This window comes from Chiloscyllium plagiosum, unplaced genomic scaffold (genome assembly GCF_037043375.1).
Source record: "Chiloscyllium plagiosum isolate Xiang-an unplaced genomic scaffold, Cpla_swu_hap1 HiC_scaffold_17, whole genome shotgun sequence".
Taxonomy (NCBI): Eukaryota; Metazoa; Chordata; class Chondrichthyes; order Orectolobiformes; family Hemiscylliidae; genus Chiloscyllium; species Chiloscyllium plagiosum.
In genome coordinates, this window is record NW_028270155.1 from 36,733,021 (window position 1) to 36,753,642 (window position 20,622).

Here is a 20,622-nt window from a genome sequence, read left to right on the forward strand (position 1 = left end):
ATGAAGGAAGAGTGGTGGGCGGAGTAAAAATTAAACAATGAGATACATTTGTACCAAACAATGCTTTAAATTGCGTAAGTGTTTAACTTAAAATATATTCTTATTGTCTGAAACATTAGATTGGCACTTTCAAATGTAAGATGGCAGACTTTACATCCATGGTAGTTTGCAGTTCTTCTGGAAGTTGATGAAAGCTACTTTTGGTGCCTTGTTGCCTTTGAAAGTAACTGCACAGCCTCTTTAATATTACTGCACTACAGAAGGAGCTGCTAATGATAGACTGCTGTGAATGTTTTCAAACCAAAAGGGTTAGTTTTCTCTTTCAAATGCACTTTGTAATTGCACCAGTGTGATTTCCCATGTTGTCTACTTTTTAAATAGCTCAAAATAAAAACAGAAAAATTTAAAATGTCACTAAAATTTAGCCTTCTAATTGATATTCTGTGGTGTTTTCAGTGGGAATTGAAATCTGGTAATGTCTTTGGATAAAGTTGGTAGGGTATGTAATAATTGATCCGTAGTTAAGTTGACATCTTAAGGTCCTCCTTTCTTATCCTGTTCTTCCAATACCATAACTGCAATGAAATATTGTCAAGGAATCCTTGGCAACTTGAAGTACACCATCTACAAGATGCACTGCAGTAACTCTGAGGTTTTGTCAATGCTACCTCCCAAATCTGCACTCTACCAGCTTAATAAACAAGGGCAATAGGTCCATAGAAACATAATTTCCACCAACTTCCCCTCCAAGTTACAGAGCATTCTAATGTGCAAATGTATCCGTGTTCCTTCACCACATTTGGCTTAAAATCCTGCAGATGCCTATATGATAGCACTGTGAAATGAACACTGGTGTGGATTGGTTAGACTGACTGTTGCATTCCTGTGCTGTATATCCTGTCTTCACTGCATGGAGTGTACTGATTCAAGGATGCAGCTTTCCCACCATTTGTGGGCATGTAGAAATGAGCTGTAATGCTGGCTTTAGCAGGAATGCATTCTTTTTGTGAATTAATATACTTAGTGAAAAGATTATCATTACCCATTTGAATCATATTCTTTGAAGATCATTCACCAAAGCAATGAGAGGACTGTCTACTCTTCAGGTAGGGCCATTTGGATATTATGATGTCCGTCCAAGAATGCAGATAGGACCCACAGTTCATCCAAAAATCGATAACTTCAGTGGAACAGGAATCTGTTCAACTCTTCAGTTGCAGATTATCGTTCTCAACTGCAATGATTAACAGCTTCTTTTATCTATGTTGAACATACTGTAGACAATGTATAAAACATACAGAGGAAGACTCAGTGCTCCATAGACTCTGTTCCAGTCATCTGTGTTGTAAACTAGAAAACAATATTTGTTCACCAATAACCACTTAAATTTGCCTTATCAGAGAAATTAGAAAAAATCTGAATCCATTTTGGGACAAAACAATTCTGGGAAGTTCCTCTTTGTCTCTTCAACAAAGCCTGGCAAATCATGGTGGGAAGGAAGTATGTCATGAAAAGCTGCATGTATTTTGTATGAAACGCCATCAGCCTTTTGCTGAAATTGAAATTTCTTTTGGAACACCTGTAGCAAATCTGCTTATTCTGAAAGTCAGTGACCCTCTGTAAAGAGCTTTTCAGTTCTCATTTTCCTAATTTATCTAGCTGATTTAGTCTCTGCCATTTTGAGTAATGCAGATTTCCCCAAAGTCTATGGCTTTTCTGGAAATGAGGGCTGAGTTCTCTGAATCTGGGAAGATAACTAAGGATTTTATACTGAGAATTACTGGATGTGGTTTTGCTCGCTGAGCTGGAAGATTCATTTTCAGACACTTCGTCACCATACTAGGTAACATCTTCAGTGAGCCTCCAGATGAAGCACTGCTGATGATTCCTCTTTCTATTTATATGTTTGGGTTTCTTCGGGTTGGTGATGTCATTTCCTGTTCTTTTTCTCCAGGGGTGGTAAATGGGGTCTAACTCAATGTGTTTGTTGATAGAGTTCCAGGTGGAATGCCTTGTTTCTAGGAATTCTCATGCACGTCACTGTTTGGCTTGTCCTAGAATGGATGTGTTGTCCCAGTCCAAGTGGTGTCCTTCCTTATCCGTGTGTAAGGATATGAGTGAGAGAGGGTCATGTCATTTTGTGGCTAGTTGATGTTCATGTATCCTGGTGGCTAGTTTTCTGCCTGTTGTCCAATGTAGTGTTTGTTACAGTTCTTGCACGATATTTTGTAATTGAAATTGGTTTTGCTTGTTGTCTGGACAGGGTCTTACAAGTTCATTAGATGCTGTTTTAGTGTGTTGGTGGTTTTGTGGGCTACCACAATGCCAAGGGGTCTGAGTAATCTGGCAGTCATTTCCGAGATGTCATTGTAGGGGAGAGTGGTTCGGGTTTCTGGATGCATTTTGTCTGCTTGTTTGGGTTTGTTGCTGAGAAATCGGCGGACTATGTTTATTAGGTACCCATTCTTTTTAAATACACTGTATAGATGATTTTCCTCTGTTCTGCGTAGTTCCTCTGTGCTGCAGTGTGTGTTGGCTCATTGAAGTAATGTTCTGATGCAGCTTCGCTTGTGGATGTTGGGATGATTGCTTCTGTAGTTCAGTATTTGGTTTGTATGTCTTGTTTTCGTGTAGATGCTGGTTTGAAGTTCCCATTGGCTGTTCGCTCTACTGTGATATCTAGGAATGGCAGTTTGTTGTTGTTTTCCTCCTCTTTAGTGAATGTTATGCTAGTAAGGGTATTATTGATGGTCTTGAACGTTTCTTCTAATTTGTTTCGTTTAGTGATGACAAAGGTGTCATCCACGTAGCGGATCCAAAGTTTGGGTTGAATGGTTGGCTGTTTGTTTGAGTCTCTGCATTACTGTCTCTGCTAAGAACCCTGATATCGGAGATCCCAATGGTGTTCCGTTGGTTTGTCTGTAGGTTTCGTTGTTGAAGGTGAAGTTTGTGGTTAGGCAGAGGTCCACTAGCTTGACGATACCGTCCTTGCTGATGAAATTAGTCCTTTGGTGTATGTGTCTTTGGGTCTTCTAATCGTGTGGTCAGTGTTTCCTTGGCCAGGTTGATGTTGATTGATGTGAACAGAGCCTTAACATCAAAGGAGACCATTATTTCATCCTCTTCTATGGTCTTTGGTCTTCAAAACCTATACAGTGTATTCAAAAAGAATGGGTACCTAATGAACAGAGTCTGCTGATTTCTCAGCAACAAACTTAAACAAGCAGACAAAACTCATCCAGAAACCCCAGCCACTCTTCCCCTATATCAAAGGCATCTTGGAAATATTTGCCAGACTACTCAGACTCCTTGGCATCATGGTAGCCCACAAAACCTACTATGGTGACGAAGTGTCTGAAAATGAACCTTCCAGCTCAGCGAGCAAACCTACATCTGGACCCTCAACCTGAGCTGCAAATCTTCTCAAAACTCGCTAACTGTGCATTACTCTCTTGGCCGTCTTCTGAACTCTTTCCAACACCTCCCAAAACACCTCACAAAACACACTAAAACAGCAGCTAATGAACTTGAAAGACCCTATACAGACAACAAGCAAAACTAATGTCATTTACAAAATACTGTGCAAGAACTGTAACAAACACTACATTGGATAAACAGGCAGAAAACTAGCCACCAAGATACATGAACATCAACTAGCTACAAAACGACATGACCCCCTCTCACTAGTATCCTTACATACAGATAAGGAAGGACACCACTTTGACTGGGACAACACATCCATCCTAGGACAAGCCAAACAGAGACATGCATGAGAATTCCGAGAAGCAAGGCGTTCCAACCGGATCTCTTATCAATAAACACATTTGACTTGGACCCGATGTACCACTCCTGAGAGAAAGAATGGGAAATGAAATCACCACATGAAATTAGTGAGCCTCCTGATGAAATCATCAGGAGGCTCACTGAAGATGTTACCTACTATGGTGACGAAGTGTCTGAAAATGAACCTTCCAGCTCAGCGAGCAAACCTACATCTAGACCCTCAACCTGAGCTGCAAATCTTCTCAAAACTCGCTAACTGTGCATTACTCTCTTGGCCGTCTTCTGAACTCTTTCCAACACCTCCCAAAAGATGAGGGTATGGAGGCTGGATGTTATTTTATAAAATTTTGTTTAAGTTTAACGCTTTTTGCTTTATGATGGAGCGCTCTTATTATTGCTTCTTGATAATGAGTTTTTTTTTGAGATTCATACTTTGAAAAACTTATGATCAGTTACCATTGGTGTTTTTGTAATACAAATAGCAATCTGTTTACTTTTTCTTCTCTGGGAGTATCTGGTTCTTTAGATTGGAAGATAGCAAGCTTAACTCCTTTAATCAAAAGAAGAAGAGACAGGAAGCAAAAAGCTAGAAGCCAGGTTCATAGGAAGGTGTTAGAAGCTGTTATTAAAGCTGGAGTACCAGGCCACTTGGGAAAAGTTCAAAGTAGGCGAAAGTGAGGACTGCAGATATTGGAGATCAGAGTCAAGATTAGAGTGGTGCTGGAAAAGCACAGCAGGTTAGGCAGCATCCGAGGAGCAGGAAAATTGACATTTCAGGCAAAAGCCCTTCATCAGGAATGAGGCAGGGATCCTCTGGGATGGAGAGATAAATGGGAGGGGGCTGGGGCTGGGGAGGGGGAGAAGGTAGCTAAGAGTGCAATAGATGGATGGAGGTGGGGCTGAAGGTGATAGGGTGGAGCAGATAAGTGGGAAGGAAGATTGACAGATGGGACAGGTCATGAGGATAGTGCTGAGCTGGCAGTTTGGAACTGGGGTGAGGGGAGGGGAAATGAGGAAACTGGTGAAGACCACATTGATGCCCTGGGGTTGAAGAGTTCCGATGCAGAAGATGATGCGTTGGGTGGTGAGGGAGTGGCAGTGGAACATACGTTTGAGACACCACCCATGCCCTCCACCACCTCTGAGACTTCCATTTTCCCCAGCCCCCAACGCCTCATCTTCACCATGGACATTCAATCCCTCTACCCTCCATCCGCTGTGACCAGGGCTTCCAAGCCCTCCGTTTCTTACTCGTTTGGCTGAACTGGTCCTCACCCTTAACAATTTCTCCCACTTCTTCCAGACGAAAGGAATAGCCATGGGCACCCGCATGGGCCCCAGCTATTCCTGTCTCTTTGGCTACGTGGAACAGTCCATCTTCCGTAGTTACACCAGCACCAGGCCCCACCTCTTCCTCCACTACATTGATGACTGCATCAGTGCCACCTCATGCTTCCGTGAGGAGGTTGAGCAGTTCATCAACTTCACCAACACATTCCACCCCGACTTTAAATTCACCTGGACCATCTTTGACACTTTTCTGCCCTGCCTGGACCTTTCCATCTCCATCAATGAAGACCAACTCAATGCTGTCATTTTTTACAAACCCACTGACTCCCACAGCTACCTGTGTTACACCTCTTTCCACCCTACCTCCTGCAAAAATACTATTCCGTATTCCCAATACTTCCGCCTCTGCCGTATCCGCTCCCAGAGGACCAGTTCCACCATAGAACACACCAGATGGCCGCCTCCTTTAAACACTGCAATTTCCCTTCTCACGTGTTTGAAGATGTCCTCCATCGCATCTCATCCATGTCCCGCACCTCCGCCCTTGAACCCGATCCCTCCATTTGCAACAAGATCAGAACCCCCCCCCCCCCCCGGGGCCTCACCTTCCACCTCACCAACCTCTGCGTAAACCACATTATCCGCCGACATTCTGCCACCTACAAATGCTCCTCCCCACCACCAAGGATATATTTCCCTCCCCACCCCATCTGCTTTCCGCAAAGACTGTTCCCTCCGTGACCACGCTGCCCCCCCCCCCACCTCCAATCCCCCTCAAAACAACCCACCCACCCCTCCTGGCAGCTTCCCCTGCTACCACAGGAATTGTAAAACCTGCGCCCACACCTCCCCCGTCACTTCCATCCAAAGCCCCAAAGAAGCCTTCCACATCCTGCAAAGTTTCACCTGCACATCCACAAATGTCATTTATTGTATCCATTGCTCCTGATGGGGTTCCTCTACATTGGGGAGACTGGATGCCTTCTCGCAGAGTGCTTTAGGGAACAATTCCGGGACACCCGCACCAATCAATCCCACCGCCTGTGGCCGAACATTTCAACCCCGCTTACTCTGCCGAGGCCATTGCAGGTCCTGGGCTGCCTCCACCAGTACTCCCTCACCACCCTTTGCCTGGAGGAAGAACGCCTCATCTTCCACATTGGAACACTTCAACCCAGGGCGTCAATGTGGTCAGTTTCCTAATTCCGCCTCCCCCAACCTTACTCCAGTTCCTACCTTCCAGCTCAGCACCATCCTCATGACCTGTCCTACCTGCCAATCTCCCTTCCCACCTATCCGCTCCACCCTCCTCTCTGACCTATCATCTTCATCCCCACCTCCATCCACCTATTGTACTCTTTTTGCGATCTTCTCCCCAGCCCCACCCCCCTGTCATTTATCTCTCCAACCCAGAGTCTCCCTGCCTCATTCCTGATGAAGGGCTTTTGCCCGAAACGTCCATTTTCCTGCTCCTCGGGTACTGCCTGACCTGCTGTGCTTTTCCAGCACCACTCTAATCCTGAAAAGTTCAAACTAATCAGACGGAGCCAACATGGTTTTGTTAAAGGGAAATCATATTGAAACAAATTTGTTGTAGTACTTTGAGGGAGAAACATGCTATGAATGAAGGAATGGATATATTGTACTTAGATATCCAGAAAGCATTTGATAAGGTGCCACATTAACAGTTATTACAGAAAGTAAAATCTCAGTTCAGAGGTTTTACTTATTGGTATGGATGGAGGTTTGACTAGCTAATGGAAAGTTGCCCAAGTAGTTCATTTTCTGTTTGGCATGATGTGACAAATGTGCATAACAGGTTTAAGTGTTGGAACCAAACCTTTTTACACTGTTTTTTGAAGACTTGGATGAGGGATCCAAGGATATAATTGCAAAATTTGCTGATGACCTAAAAATAAATAGAAGTTGTGAAAAGGACAAAAGGAGGCTACAAAATGATGTACATAGTTTGAGATCTGGAAAATGTATAATGTGAGAGGATGTGAAAATATCTGGAAAACTTAAAAATTATCTAAAATAGTGAGAGCTTGCAGAGAGACCTGTGTCCCATTACATGAATTCTAAAAAGTTCCTATGCAAATACAGGAAGTAATTAGGAAAGTAAATAAAAGTTATTGTGAGATAATTGAAGTAGGAAGGCTGTGCTTCAATTATAGGTTTACTGATGAGATAGTGTCTGGAGTATTGTGCACAATATTGGTTGTCATCTTTCAGGAAAGCGGTAAATACATTGGAAGCAATTTAGGGAAGGTTTCCTTGACTAATATCTGAAATGGACAGGTTATCTTATGAGGAAAGGTTGGACAGGCTAGGCTTGTGTCTGTGGGAGTTCAGAGTGAGAAATGACTTTTTTGAAACACATGAGATCCTGAAGGCCCTTGATAGGGTTAATGTGGAAAGGATGTTTCCTCTTGTGGGACTACCTAGAATTATGGTTGGCCATTTAAGACAGATGAGGCAAAATGTTTCCTCTCTGAGGGTATGAGCAAGGGGTGAAAGGCTATTAGAGGCAGATAGGAATATGGGGTAATCAGATCAGTCATGATCTTACTGCATGGCAGGTTTGCTTGACAAAGTGGCTGAGTGGGAGAAAGTGAGGACTGCAGATGGTGGAGATAAGAGTCAAAAAGTGTGGCGCTGAAAAAGCACAGCCAGTCAGGCAGCATCCGAGGACCAGGAGAGTCCATGTTTCGAGTGTAAGCTTTTTATCATTCAGGCTATTTATACTGTTTAGTCTGAATTAATTAGAACCCACCTTAGTTTCCCAAACTATACATTTAATAGTGGTCAGCCGCCCAACATTTATTTGGGAGCTAGATATCAATGATGTAAATTATTAGGTGTTTCTTGAATTCGTAGTGCAGGTTGTTCTGTGATAATGCACATTTCGTTAATGTGAATTCGCTGTAACACAACTGACGAACTGGGGACACTGTTTCTAAAGTGTGAACTTTTAAAACATGTGTTGGCTGTAATGTGATTACGTCACCAACACTTCAAATGCTGTTTCTAAAGCGCTATTTTTCTATAATGCAGCATTGCACAAGGATGCAACCATCACGTTATTAGAAGAACTGCTTGTACCCTTTTTCCCTGGATGATCTTCAGTATTCTGCAGTCCTAACTATAATCTGGGTTTCTGTCCCTCTCACAAAAACTTTGTCTTGTTGCATCCAGTTTGACTACTTAATCAGTCCTAGCATTGCTGACCTACTACGGACATTACTTTAGTGTGGTTGGCAACTTGACTTATTCTACTTAGATTTTTATTATCTATTTGTTTGATTTTTATTATCTATTTGTTTATGACATTTCTTGTCTTGTCTTATTTTTAACAACCCTCAAGGTTATTTTGTTTATCATTTTTCTCCCTTATCCTCTGTTCGCTGCCTTCAAGGTTCATTTGCTTATTACCATTTTGGTGGAATCTTGTCTGATAGTTCAAAGGTACTGCTTATCTGTCTTTATACTATTGAGTCATTCAATGAATGCAGACTTCACATACTCTGGTAGTTAACTTTGGTAAGGCAGTTATTTCAGGGTAATAACACTATTTGGTGATATAAATCAGTGTACAATGCCAATACTTCACCTTGTAGCAACAATGCAACTAACCATTCTAATTTTGACTGGAGTCATTGGAAATAAAAGCAGGAATTTAATTTTCAAAAATGTTTTAAGAATGAACAAGTAGTAGTTTATTTGTAATTTGGATTTCCCAAATGGCTTGTTTTATTCTCCTAGCCCTCTGCTGACTTGCATGAATTTTTTTCTTTAATGTTCTTCTCTGGTATATTTATTTCAATTAAATTTTTGAATGAAAATTTATGACTTTTCTGCTTCCTACCTTTTTTTATTTTACTCTGTTATATTTAGTTCATTGTCCCTTAGTTATTTTACACTTCTCCATGCTAAATGGCATCAGTTACTTTTAATTCACTTATGTAAAAGATTGTTTTAAACTCATTATTTTTGCCTCTAAATATATTCTAACATGATTTTGCTAAATACACTAGCCTTGAAATCATACTTTTTAAAATGCAGCTTTCTCAAACACTGGCCTCCAAGCAACTCTCTTTCTTTCTCCAGTCTTTAAGAAATTTATGTTGGTTATTCACTGCCTCTTTTTATGAAATAAAAGACCAGTTTTGTGTTCTATCTCTTCCTATTATGTGACTCTACAGTAGCTATTAATTTTGTTATTTTTGATAATCAAATTATATCAAATCAATTTAAGCAATGTTTTTGAAAGCTATTAGGTCCTCGAGCATGACCTCTTTTCTGTAATCTTGCTGAATGTGTGCGTTAAATAAATTAAACTTTTCAAGTGCTCACCCATGGAATATCAAGATTGGTATTAGATTTTCCCTGTAATACATGTTAATCTTACTGGTTTTTAAGGTTTTTTTTAAGTCTGGGAATCCCCACAGATCTATGAAAGCAAAATTTTATAATTTGATACATTTTGGACTGTCTCTTTTTTTTGCCTGGAATGTGGTATTTTCCTGATTGGCTTACTAGGATATTTCAGAGAGCAGTTAAGAGGCCACCATAATGTTGTGGGTTTGGAGTCGCATGTAGCCAAAGCAGGTAAAGATGACAGATCTTCTTCCATTGATATCAGTCAATCATTGCTGAGATCAGTTTTAAATACATTTTAAATTTCATCAGCTGCCATATGGGTTTTGAACTCATGTTCCCGGAGGATTAGCCTGGATCTCGACATTACTACATTACCTCCATCATTCCAATCTTCTCCCCACCCCCAAAAAAAAATTTCCCTGGTCCAGATATTTCTTTTGTTGCAATTGTATTGCTTTGTTCTTTTACATGCTGTCTTGTTCTTTCTCTGTTATCAATGGAAAGTGAGTGTATTGGATATTTTCTCACTTCATGCTGTGATGTCACTTGTTTGAGCTGTTTGTCCTGGGATTCTAAGTTTTAAACTGTCACATTGTTCACTAATAATTCCTTTCATCGTGGCAATTGCATTTGTGATTTATGAAGTTTTTTTATTTTACAAACTAGATATTAAGTTGTTGCATATAAGCCTCAGACAAATACTTTCTCACCAAGGAAATTTTGAATACCATTTAGCTTGCAAGAGGTACCTGTTGTATGAACTAAAGATGATCTAGCCTTTAAATAGGTTTATGGAATGTAAGATTAGGAACAGAACATATTATTTTTAACTTTTAATATTAGATCAGAGACTTTTTCTGTTGCAAGTGTGAAAAGGCTTAATAGCTTCCCCATTGAAAACTGCTGTGATTATCTGGTATTTCAAGTTAATATCTTTCATTGGTACACTATAAAATAGATTGACAGAAATGGGTCCCAGCAGCACTGTCTCTGCTAATATGATCTATGCATATTACTCATTTCACCCATTTGTGCTCCCCATTTTGAAAGTCACCAAACTTTAGTTGTGAATAATTAGAATAAAGAAAGGCGAGTGCATAGGATCAGAGAGCAGCACGAGCCCTTTTGCTCATGATGTTGTGCCAAACATTAATCTTAATCTAAGGTCAACCTAACCTACACACACCTCAATTTACTGCCGTCCATATGCTTGTCCAGCAGTCGCTTAAATGTCCCTAATGTCTCTGACTCTACTACTACTTCTAACAGTGCATTCCATGCACCCACCACTCTCTACGTAAAGAACCTATCTATGACATCTCTCCTATGCCTTCCTCCAATCACCTTCTAACTTTGACCCCTCGTGACAGCCATTTCTGCTCTGGGCAAGTCTCTGGGTATCAATTCTATCTATGCCTCTCATTACTTTGTACACCCCCTATCAACTCACTTCTCTCCTTCCTCCTCTCTAGTGTGAAAAGCCCTAGCTCACCCAACCTCTCTTCATAAGATAAGACCTCCAATCCAGGTAGCATCCTGGTAGATCTCCTCTGCACCCTCTGTTAAAGCATCTACTTCCTTCCTATAATGAGGTGACCAGATCTGGACACAGTATTCCAAGTGTGGCCTAACCACGGTTTTATAGAGCTGCAGCAAAACCCTGCAGTTTATAAACTTGATTGCCCTGTCAATGAAAGCCAAAACACTATACACCACCTTAACAATCCTATCAACTTGGAGTAGTTTGGAGAAAATTAGTAATAATGGGCAACAATTAGAGTCATAGATATATAGCATAGAAACAGACCCTTCGGTCCAACTCATCCGTGCCGACCAGCCAACCAGATATCATAAATTAATCTAGTCTCATTTGCCAGCACTTGGCCCATATTCCTCTCAACCCTATTCATATACCCTACTGATGCCTTTTAAATGTTATAGTTTAACAGCCTCCACCACTTCCTCTGGCAGCTCATTCCATACATGCACTTCCCTTTGCATTAAAAAGTTGCCCCTTGAGTACCTTTTAAACCTCTGCCATCTCACCTTAAACCTATGCCCTCTAGTTTTGGAATCCTCCACCTTGTCTATTTACATTATCTGTGCCCCACAGTCTGTGACACTCCAGGGAAAACAGCCCCAGTCTGTTCAGCCTCTCCCTATAGCTCAAACCCTCTAACCCTGGCAATGTCCTTGTAAATCTTATCTGAACCCTTTTCAAGAGGAGGGAGATCAGAAATGCACACAGTATTCCAACAGGGGCCTAATCAATGTCCTGTACAGCCGTCTATATTCAATGCACTAGAATTCCAAAAATTCATAAACCTCTGATTGAAAAATTTCTCCTTACCTTTGACCTAACGAGTGATCCCCTTCCCTTAGAGTATGCTCCCTATTCTGTCCAACCAGGGAAACATCTCTTAGCACTTACCCTATCAAGCCCTTCAAAAATGTTACACACTTCAATAAGGTTACATCTCCAGTCTGATGAGTCATCGAAACATTAGCTTGCTCTGTCCATGGATACTACCTGACTCGCTGTGATCTCCAGAGTTTTTGTTTCTTTTCAGTACAGATTCCAGCATCTGCAGTAATTTGCTCCTAAGGTTACATCTTGGCCAACTATTGTCCAGGAGATAAAGGCCTATCCTACTGAATTTCTTACAGGATCTGACTATCACCCCATAACTTTACTTTCATAGAATCATGGAATCCGTACAGTGTGGAAACAGGCTCTTCCGCCCAACAAGATCACACTGACCCTCTGAAGAGTAACCCACCCAGACCCATTCCCCTACCCTATTACTCTACATTTACCCCTGACTAATGTCCCTAACCTACACATTCCTGAACACTATGGGCAATATAGCATGGCCAATTCACCCCAACCTGCACATCTTTGGATTGTGGGAGGAAATATACAATTGCAATTTAAACTACCTGTTTGAGATCTCTATGTCTATCTAAATTTGATACTTAGAAGATTGGAATATATGGAATTTTGCTGTTACTCTGTTGTTTTATTAAATATTTTTAAAAGACTTGCATAGTGGATCTAGCTAGGAAACCAGCTGCCTCCATTTATTAGTGTAACAAAGTTATGTTGAATATGTTTCTGTGATTCCTATTCTTACTGTAATGTGTTTTCTGATAACTGGGGTATCACCTGGAAAACTCTTCATTGTAAGATGAGCTTTGAAAGACCTTTTATGATCTATACTTTTAGCTAAACTATGGATTATATTTGGTTGTCAGAATTCTGAACAAGTTTGTAGGATTGGTATTGCAGGATGTAAAAGCCTCTGTCTTAATCAGGTCTACTCTGAGGTCAGTCTTGTATTGAGTGATTTTAGAAGTCCGTGACTGGTAGAGAATGCATTATAGAAAATGAAACCCAATGAGGGCATTTAATGGGAATGGGGTGGACACTTTTTTTCCCATTCCAAAGATGTGCAGGTCAGGTGAATTGGCCATGTGAAATTGCCCATAGTGCTAGGTGCATTAGTCAGAGGGAAATGGGTCTGGGTGGGTTACTCTTCAGAGGGTCGGTGTGGACTGGTTGGGCCGAAGGGCCTGTTTCCACACTGTAGGGAATCTCATCTAATCAAAAAATTATTCTCCCTTGAGATTGTTACTGACTTTAAGATTTAATTCAGTATATCTCAAGTTCCATCTGATATATTCCCCAAATTTCATATTTCATTGAGCTTGAACATCAAGTAGGTAAAACAATGACTGCAGATGCTGGAAACCAGATTCTAGATTAGAGTGGTGCTGGAAAAGCACAGCAGTTCAGGCAGCCCTGATGAAGGGCTTTTGCCTGAAACATCGATTTTACTGCTCCTTGGATGCTGCCTGAACTGCTGTGCTTTTCCAGCACCACTAATCTTGAACATTAAGTAACCAAGCATCCAACCATGGAATTTGGAGGTAAGTAGAGGTAGCATTAGTGAACTTTAAATTCTGAACGTGGTCACAAGTTAGCATTTGGGGAATGTTTTTGCTGGTGCAGTTTTTCACTGTTCATAATTATTTTTACTTTTAGTTACAGTTTTCCTTTGTGCAGTTGCCTATGATCTTGCCAATTTGTTAACATTGCGTCCTCCATTTTCTGTTGTAATGTTGATTGCTACCTTTGGCTGAATGCTGTTGGGAAGAATCACTGTCCTGGAGATTATTTTTGTGTGCTTCTGATATTTGTTCTTGTAGTATACAAATTTATCTCTTCTCAAAGCTAGAAATCTGGTTATACTTTGGCACAGTCCAATATCTTCAATTTCCCCATCTGTGTGCTCTCATTTCTGAATGGAATTTATGCATTGAATTCCATTACGTTCCATGATATTATCCTTAGTCTTTCAAAGTTTGACTGTTTCATAAGCTATCAATAGATATTCTTTTGATACATCTTATCCATGAAAGTTAACAATTTGTCCAAATCTTCATCCATGTTATCATCAGGCTTTATTTTAAAAAACTTCACTTTTATCATGCTCTTGTATGGTATGAAAGTGCTAAGGCCATACCTTGCTTCCTCTTTGGGAAAGAAGTAACCAGCAGCATGTTGATGTTGTAATTTAATTCTTCTATTGGTCATCAAGCGCATTTTCATGAAACGAGTAGATTATCGTATCCCGAAACATTACATTTTGATTCAACCGTCCTCTACCACCAATGTTATACTTCAAAGGATAACTGCATTAAAGCAGGTTGCAAGTACATACTTTTATATGAGAATTTTATTTCAGATAGCTATTAACTAAATGGTGAATAATGCATGTATGCTTTGCATTCAACCAAACCCCCTGCAAATATGTAATTCTGCAACTCTGCTGTATAGTTGAATCCTGTAATCCTGAACTTTTTGAAATCTTGAAAAATACAGTTAATATTTGGGAATTTGCTGATTGCAAAATCTTGGATCCAAGTTCAAAGCTTGTCACTTGCACAAATCTTTGCAGCCTTCCACATGTACTGTATAGCATGTGGAATACCTTTAAATGGTTCTTCTACCTTAACGGTTGTATGGCTTGGATGTGGTTAGGAAGCACTGTAATGCAGGTTGTTACAATTATTGTCTTTAAATGTAGCAATGTTGTGCACTTGTAATTTCAGAACCAGTCTTTTTAAAAGAATAAAATCAACTATGGCAGACCAGTGGTCTAAAGTAATATTTAACATGTTAAAATTTACAGTTGATCTGATTAATACAGTAGAAATGTTTCTGTGAAAGACTTTGAAAATTCTGTATAAATATAAAATCTCACCATATTATATCAGCTTTGGTTGAGATTCTTTTGTGTTTTGGTAGGTCTTAAAAATGTCAGCAATATGCCATTTTAAATTTGTTGATTGATAAGGTAGTTGCAGAAAAGGAATGCAGTTTAGCCTATATTAACATCGTTTTATGATCCTAAAGTCCCTCCATTACAAAAACAGATTAGTTCTTGAATTATTCTCAGGTTTTACCACAGCTATATTTGCAAGCCTATTTTAAGCATTGAGACTCTGTGAAGATAAACTTTTGTGATATCAGCCCGAAACTAGTTTGCACTTGTGACTGTTGTTGTATACTTTTTTGATTTAAATTGATTCTGCGCTGTTTACTGATATACATACATTTCTGATGTTTTGTTTCAAATCTGAAAAGCCAGTTTGTCCATCATTTGCTTAGCTCACTTCCATATCTGTAGAATCATCCTTCCAAATCTTGGTCGTATTGTTTGTTTCGTGGAGACCACAGCTGCATAGAGAACTCAAGGTGCAGTTTGATCAGTGATCTTTACTGAGTTGTATTCTGCTATTCCAGCTGGAATGTTTGAGTGTGAGGAAGTCATAATACAATTCAGGAGGGCATGATAGGCAGGTTGAAACAAATGCTTTGAAGTTATACTTTTGGGAAGAATGAGAGAACATATAAATGAAGAATAGAATACTAAAGGATCCGGTGAAACACAGGCACTGGGGTATATGTGCAAAAATCTTTGAACGTGGCAGTGCAGGTTGAGAATAACATAGAAAGATTTAATATTATTTTTAAAAACACAGTACAGGATGTTCCTGGTTGTGAACCAGTTCCATTCCGGAGTCTGTTTGCAAGTCGATATCTGTGTAGGTCGGACACAATGCAGAATGATATAAAGGAGATGTTCATAAATATAGCACATGTTTATATGTCGAGTCTTTTAAAATTACAATCCTGAATGAGATTGCATTTGTAAATGTTAATTGGGGTCTCCCTGTGATTGAATAATTATTTGAATAGGAGGGCTTCCTGAAGAAGGGCTTATGCCCGAAACATCGATTCTCCTGTTCCTTGGATGCTGCCTGACCTGCTGCGCTTTTCCAGCAACACATTTTCAGCGCTAATTATTTGAATAGAAAAGTACTGCTGGTTTCTAGGGAAAAGGCAAGACAGTGTGCCTATCTGAGTTGCTCTTTGAGAGAGCAGAGGCACAAATACAATAGTGTAACCATTCTCTGACTGTATGCCACTGTTGTTTTCTGGATAATAATTGCTTTTACAATTCTCTTGATACCATTTTTTGACTGTCTTGTTTATAGGAGAATGAATCCTGATGAGCGACCTCTGCAAATCCTTTACGATTATCTTACTGGATTAGGTTTCCAGGATCCAGTACGGATACAAGAGGAAGGAGCCATGGCTGATCTGACCTGCATGATTAGATACTTTCATGGTAGGATTTCATGAGCTATTTGTGAAAGATTCGGGGATAAGAGACCGAACTAAAGTTTTTACTGTTTCAAATGTGGAAAATCTCTGTAGTGGCAATCACTTTGCACAATAAATTATTGAATTATTGTAATTCATCCAATTTGGTAGTGGAGCAAATGTGTTCCAATCATTATCTTGGACAATTAGTCCCAATATTCAGTCACTACAGACTACTTGACAGTTTCATTAGTGTTTTGTTACTGTGTTAGAATCAGTAGTCTTAAAAGGTGACATGCTGTTCTTTGAGAGGTAAATTTGTCTCTTTGCTTTAAAAATTAAGTTAATGATCAACTGACAAGAAATGACAGTCATGATCATGAAGCTTCTTCAGACCCAAACCTTTGTTGATGATTGGGGTTGCATGAAGTTATAGGTTCTGTATGCACTTGATTTCAAGAGGTTGAAATGGGAGAAAATACAAGTGCAATAAATGCTAGAAATCAGAGGCAAAAACAGAAAACAATGAGGCCAGGAAGCATCTGGGAAACAACTGGATGTTTAAGTTGTTCTTTATTCAGGACTGAATGAATAAAGTAACTTTTCATAACGTATAAAAAATTGAGAACAAACTTGCATTTATGGACTGCTTTTCACAACTTTAAGTCAAGATGCCAGCTTTGGTAGTTGGGCATCCTGTCCCCTGCACAAGCACTGTAGTTTCTTTCCTTATTTCTTGGATCACTGCAGAAAACACTGGAATAGTATCAGGGAAAATTGGCACCATAATCTCAGCTACATGTGCTTCTGGGTTAAACATAACATAGTTCCTTAACCTTCCAGTGCTTTTTTCTCTTTGATTAATGTTATTTTAAAAACTCTGATCTGTTACTTCCTCAGTTTACTAGATTCTTGTGCTTGTTGATATTGGATCTTAGATTATACAATTGATATTAAAGTCAATTGAAAGAACAATGAAATGAGTGCTTGAATACATGTTGCATAGTATTATGCAAGTTGCTTAATATTTGTTGACAAAAATTTAAGTAGGAATTATTTGTTGATGTCAGAATTTGGGCAGGATAAAATTAATAGTTGCTGCCCCCTTCACCAATGATAAGAGTAGTTAATCAGAATTGGTGTTGCAACTTCATTGGAGGCCATGAAAATATACCATAATAAATGGGAATGAGCAGATGAGTATTCAAACTCCAATAAAGTCAAACTGTCCTGTGCACTTTTGACTTTTTACCCCTGCCCTAAAGGCACTCAACTAAGACATTAATAAATGAGTCCGTATTTGAACAGAATGAAAACTATTTTTCTTGGTATTGGAAATGCTGTAGTTTGCTGGTCAATCTCTGGATTTTTCTCCCAGTTGCAATATGGTGATCCATGCTGGAAAATTTACAAGTGGCAGGGAATCAAGTGTAAGGGTGAAAGGCAGGAAAATGGAGTTGAGAGATAAATTTGTCTCTTTTGTTTTAAAAATTAAGTGAATGATCAACTGACAAGAAATGGCAGTCATGATCATGAAGCTTCTTGAGACCTAAATCTTTTGTTGATGATTGGGGTTGCATGAAGTGATAGTTTCCGTATGCACTTGATTTCAAGAGGTTGAGATGGGTGAAAATATAAGTGCAGTAAATGCTAGAAATCAAACAAAAACAGAAAATATTGAGACCAGGAAGCATCTGGGAAACAACTAATCAGCCATGATCTCATTGGTGGAGCAGATTAAATGGTCTAATTCTGTTCTTTCATCTTCTGATCTGTGGTCTTGTGGCAGGTGAGGATAGATTTTAACTTGCATATCTTTAATGATTGAATAGCCTGAACTGTTGTGGGTTGAATGTTGCTTTCCTCTGTTCTTTCTGGAGAACTGAGGAAAAATGCTGAGATGACAAATGTTTTCCCATAATCAGCATATGAATACCGTTACATAGATGCAACTTTTAACTCCTAAATAATATCACAAGTCAGTCAGACCACATAATTGTTAGGCTGCATGCAAAGATATTTATCTGCTTTAAAACAGTTGTATGCTAACTTTACAAAAAAAAAATTAAAAGCTCTGATTTCTAAGGAATTGGCATTTTGTATTGGTGAAAATATTTAATATCTGCAATTCTTAGCAAAGGCATCTTAAAAATACAGCAATTAAGGGGTATGAGTGGGTTGCGCTTCGGCAGGTCGGTGTGGACTTGTTGGGCCGAAGGGCCTGTTTCCACACTGTAAGTAATCTAATCTAATAAAAAAAACCATTCATGTTATGTCATAGAACCGAAATGGAATTCAGATGATGTGAAATCTGAAGAATGATTATTTTAACCACTTATTGATTTATAATTATTGTTGTGAAAACATTTTCTAGCTATTGTGTGTACTGTTCTATCATTGAAAGTGTACGATTTTGAAGTTAATCTAAATGCAGATTTGGAGACATGGCGCCTGAAAGATGGTATAAGCAGGAACCCACAAAGTTTTAAAACTAGAAAGGATTTGCTGGGAATGGAGGGTTTAAGGTCTAGACTAGAAAGGCTGGGACTTTTTTCACTGGAGTATAGGAGGTTGAAGGTTGACCTTATTGAGGTCTATAAAATCGTGAGGGGCATAGGTAAGGTGGAGGAATTCAAAACTAGGGTGCATTTTTTAAGGTGAGAGGAGAAAGACTGAGGGGCAACTTTTTTATGCAGAGTAGTTCTTTTGTGGAATGAACTGCCAGAGAAGGTGGTGGATGCAGGTACAATTACACCATTTAAAAGACATCTGAATGAGTTCATGAATAGGAAAGGTTTGGCGGGATATGGGCCAAGTATAGGCAGGTGAGACTAGCTTCGTTTGGGAACATGGCATGGACTGGTTGGACCAATGGGTCCGTTTCCATGCTGTAAGACTCTGACTCTACTTAGATATGCAATTGAAATACTGTGACCTACAAGACTGAACAAAGAGGCAAGTGTAGAAATAGGCTGGATGGCAGCGTGGACATGTCAGTTAGCCTCTTTTGACACTGTAAATTGCTATGATTCTCTGACCCTGACCGCTGACAGTCATGTGTTCTGTAGAAGGAGCTCTCGTAAAGTTCCAACACCTTGCCAGACTTGGTATCTCTTTGCTAATGATTGCTATTACATAAGTTTGAATTTATTTTTTCTGATATTAGTGGATGCAGAAATTCTCAGTCTACTGGTTAGGACTTAATAGATGGTACATCTCCCCTTCTTAGCCAATGGACATGGATACAATTATAACGCATGCATTACTGCTCAGCCTGATAATATCAAATTCTGAATAAGTTAGGAGTTGTACGTGGAACTTTCCTAGTTAAGCATTACACTGCCAAGAGCATCCAAATTAGTTAATGGAGATGCTGATTGCAGTTTTGTCATCTTAATTTTAGTATATGATTTGTTGCATCCCGTGTTACTTCATAGGATGCCACTGATTTTCAGTAACGTTTGAAAGCATACAGAAAAAATGGTTTTCATAGAATATTAGAATGTTCCACTTATAATCTGAACACTGCAGGCATCTTATTTCTGTTGAAAGAACTGCAAGGTAGCCCAAAGCATTTCATCTTTAAACTACCTTTTTTTGAGATATGGTCACTGTTGCTGTGTTGGGATACATGTCAACCAATTTGCCAACGAATAGACTCTCAATAATGAACCATAAAACAGCGGTTAATTTAGCCAAATGATGTTAAATTATTTTTTTGTTAATAATTCACTATTTGAAAGTCTCTAGATTTTGCCCACAATTTTGCTGCTAATTTTAATTACATTATTTTGAATTTTTCGAGACACCTGTGGTGTTAGCACTCATACTGCTTTACGAAAATTGTTTAATCTGCAGATGTGTGATCCTCTCAAACCACTGTTCCACTGAAGTTAAGGATGCACTGGCAAGTACAGTGGTATGTAGCAGGATGGCTTGGATTGAGGGAGAGGGTGCACAAATTTTCGAACATACGTAGGATGTCCTGGAAGAGAAGGGATTTAATGTAGCCATTTTCTTCGCAATAATGTCATAGATTTCTATAGCACAGAAAAAAGCTCTTCAAGCCATTGATTCTGCGTCAGTCAAAAACTATATCTAACTATTCTAAGCCCATTTTCTAGAACTTGGTCCATAGCTTTGCATGCTTTAGCATTGCAAGTGTGCATCTAAATACTAAATACTTATGAAGATTTCTGTCTTTATCACACATCCAGCCAGCAAGTTTCCAATTCCTGCCACCCTATGGGTGAAAAACAAGATTGATGTGAGTGGGGGGCGCGGGGGCGCGTTGTGGGGGCTGAGAGAAAATTGGGAGGGGGGTATGCTCGAAACATCGACTCTCCTGCTCCTCAGGATGCTGCCTGACCGGCTGTGCTTTTCCAGCGTCACACTTTTTGACTCTGATCTCCAGCATCTGCAGTCCTCACTTTTTCTCCACTGTGTCAGAAGAGGACAGTCAGCTAGTTGGTAGTCATCAAAATGCTGTACAG

At 39.6% G+C, this 20,622-nt stretch overlaps 1 protein-coding gene across 1 annotated transcript in view; it reads left to right on the plus strand.

Moving 5' to 3' along the window:
* The window catches only part of phlpp2 (PH domain and leucine rich repeat protein phosphatase 2), a 173,344-nt gene that overhangs the window by 8,188 nt on the left and 144,534 nt on the right, over positions 1–20,622 (plus strand). The window contains exon 3 of the mRNA XM_043706826.2: positions 16,021–16,154. Within this exon, the coding sequence (XP_043562761.2) occupies positions 16,021–16,154 (134 nt within the window). The remainder of the gene's footprint in view (positions 1–16,020; positions 16,155–20,622) is intronic.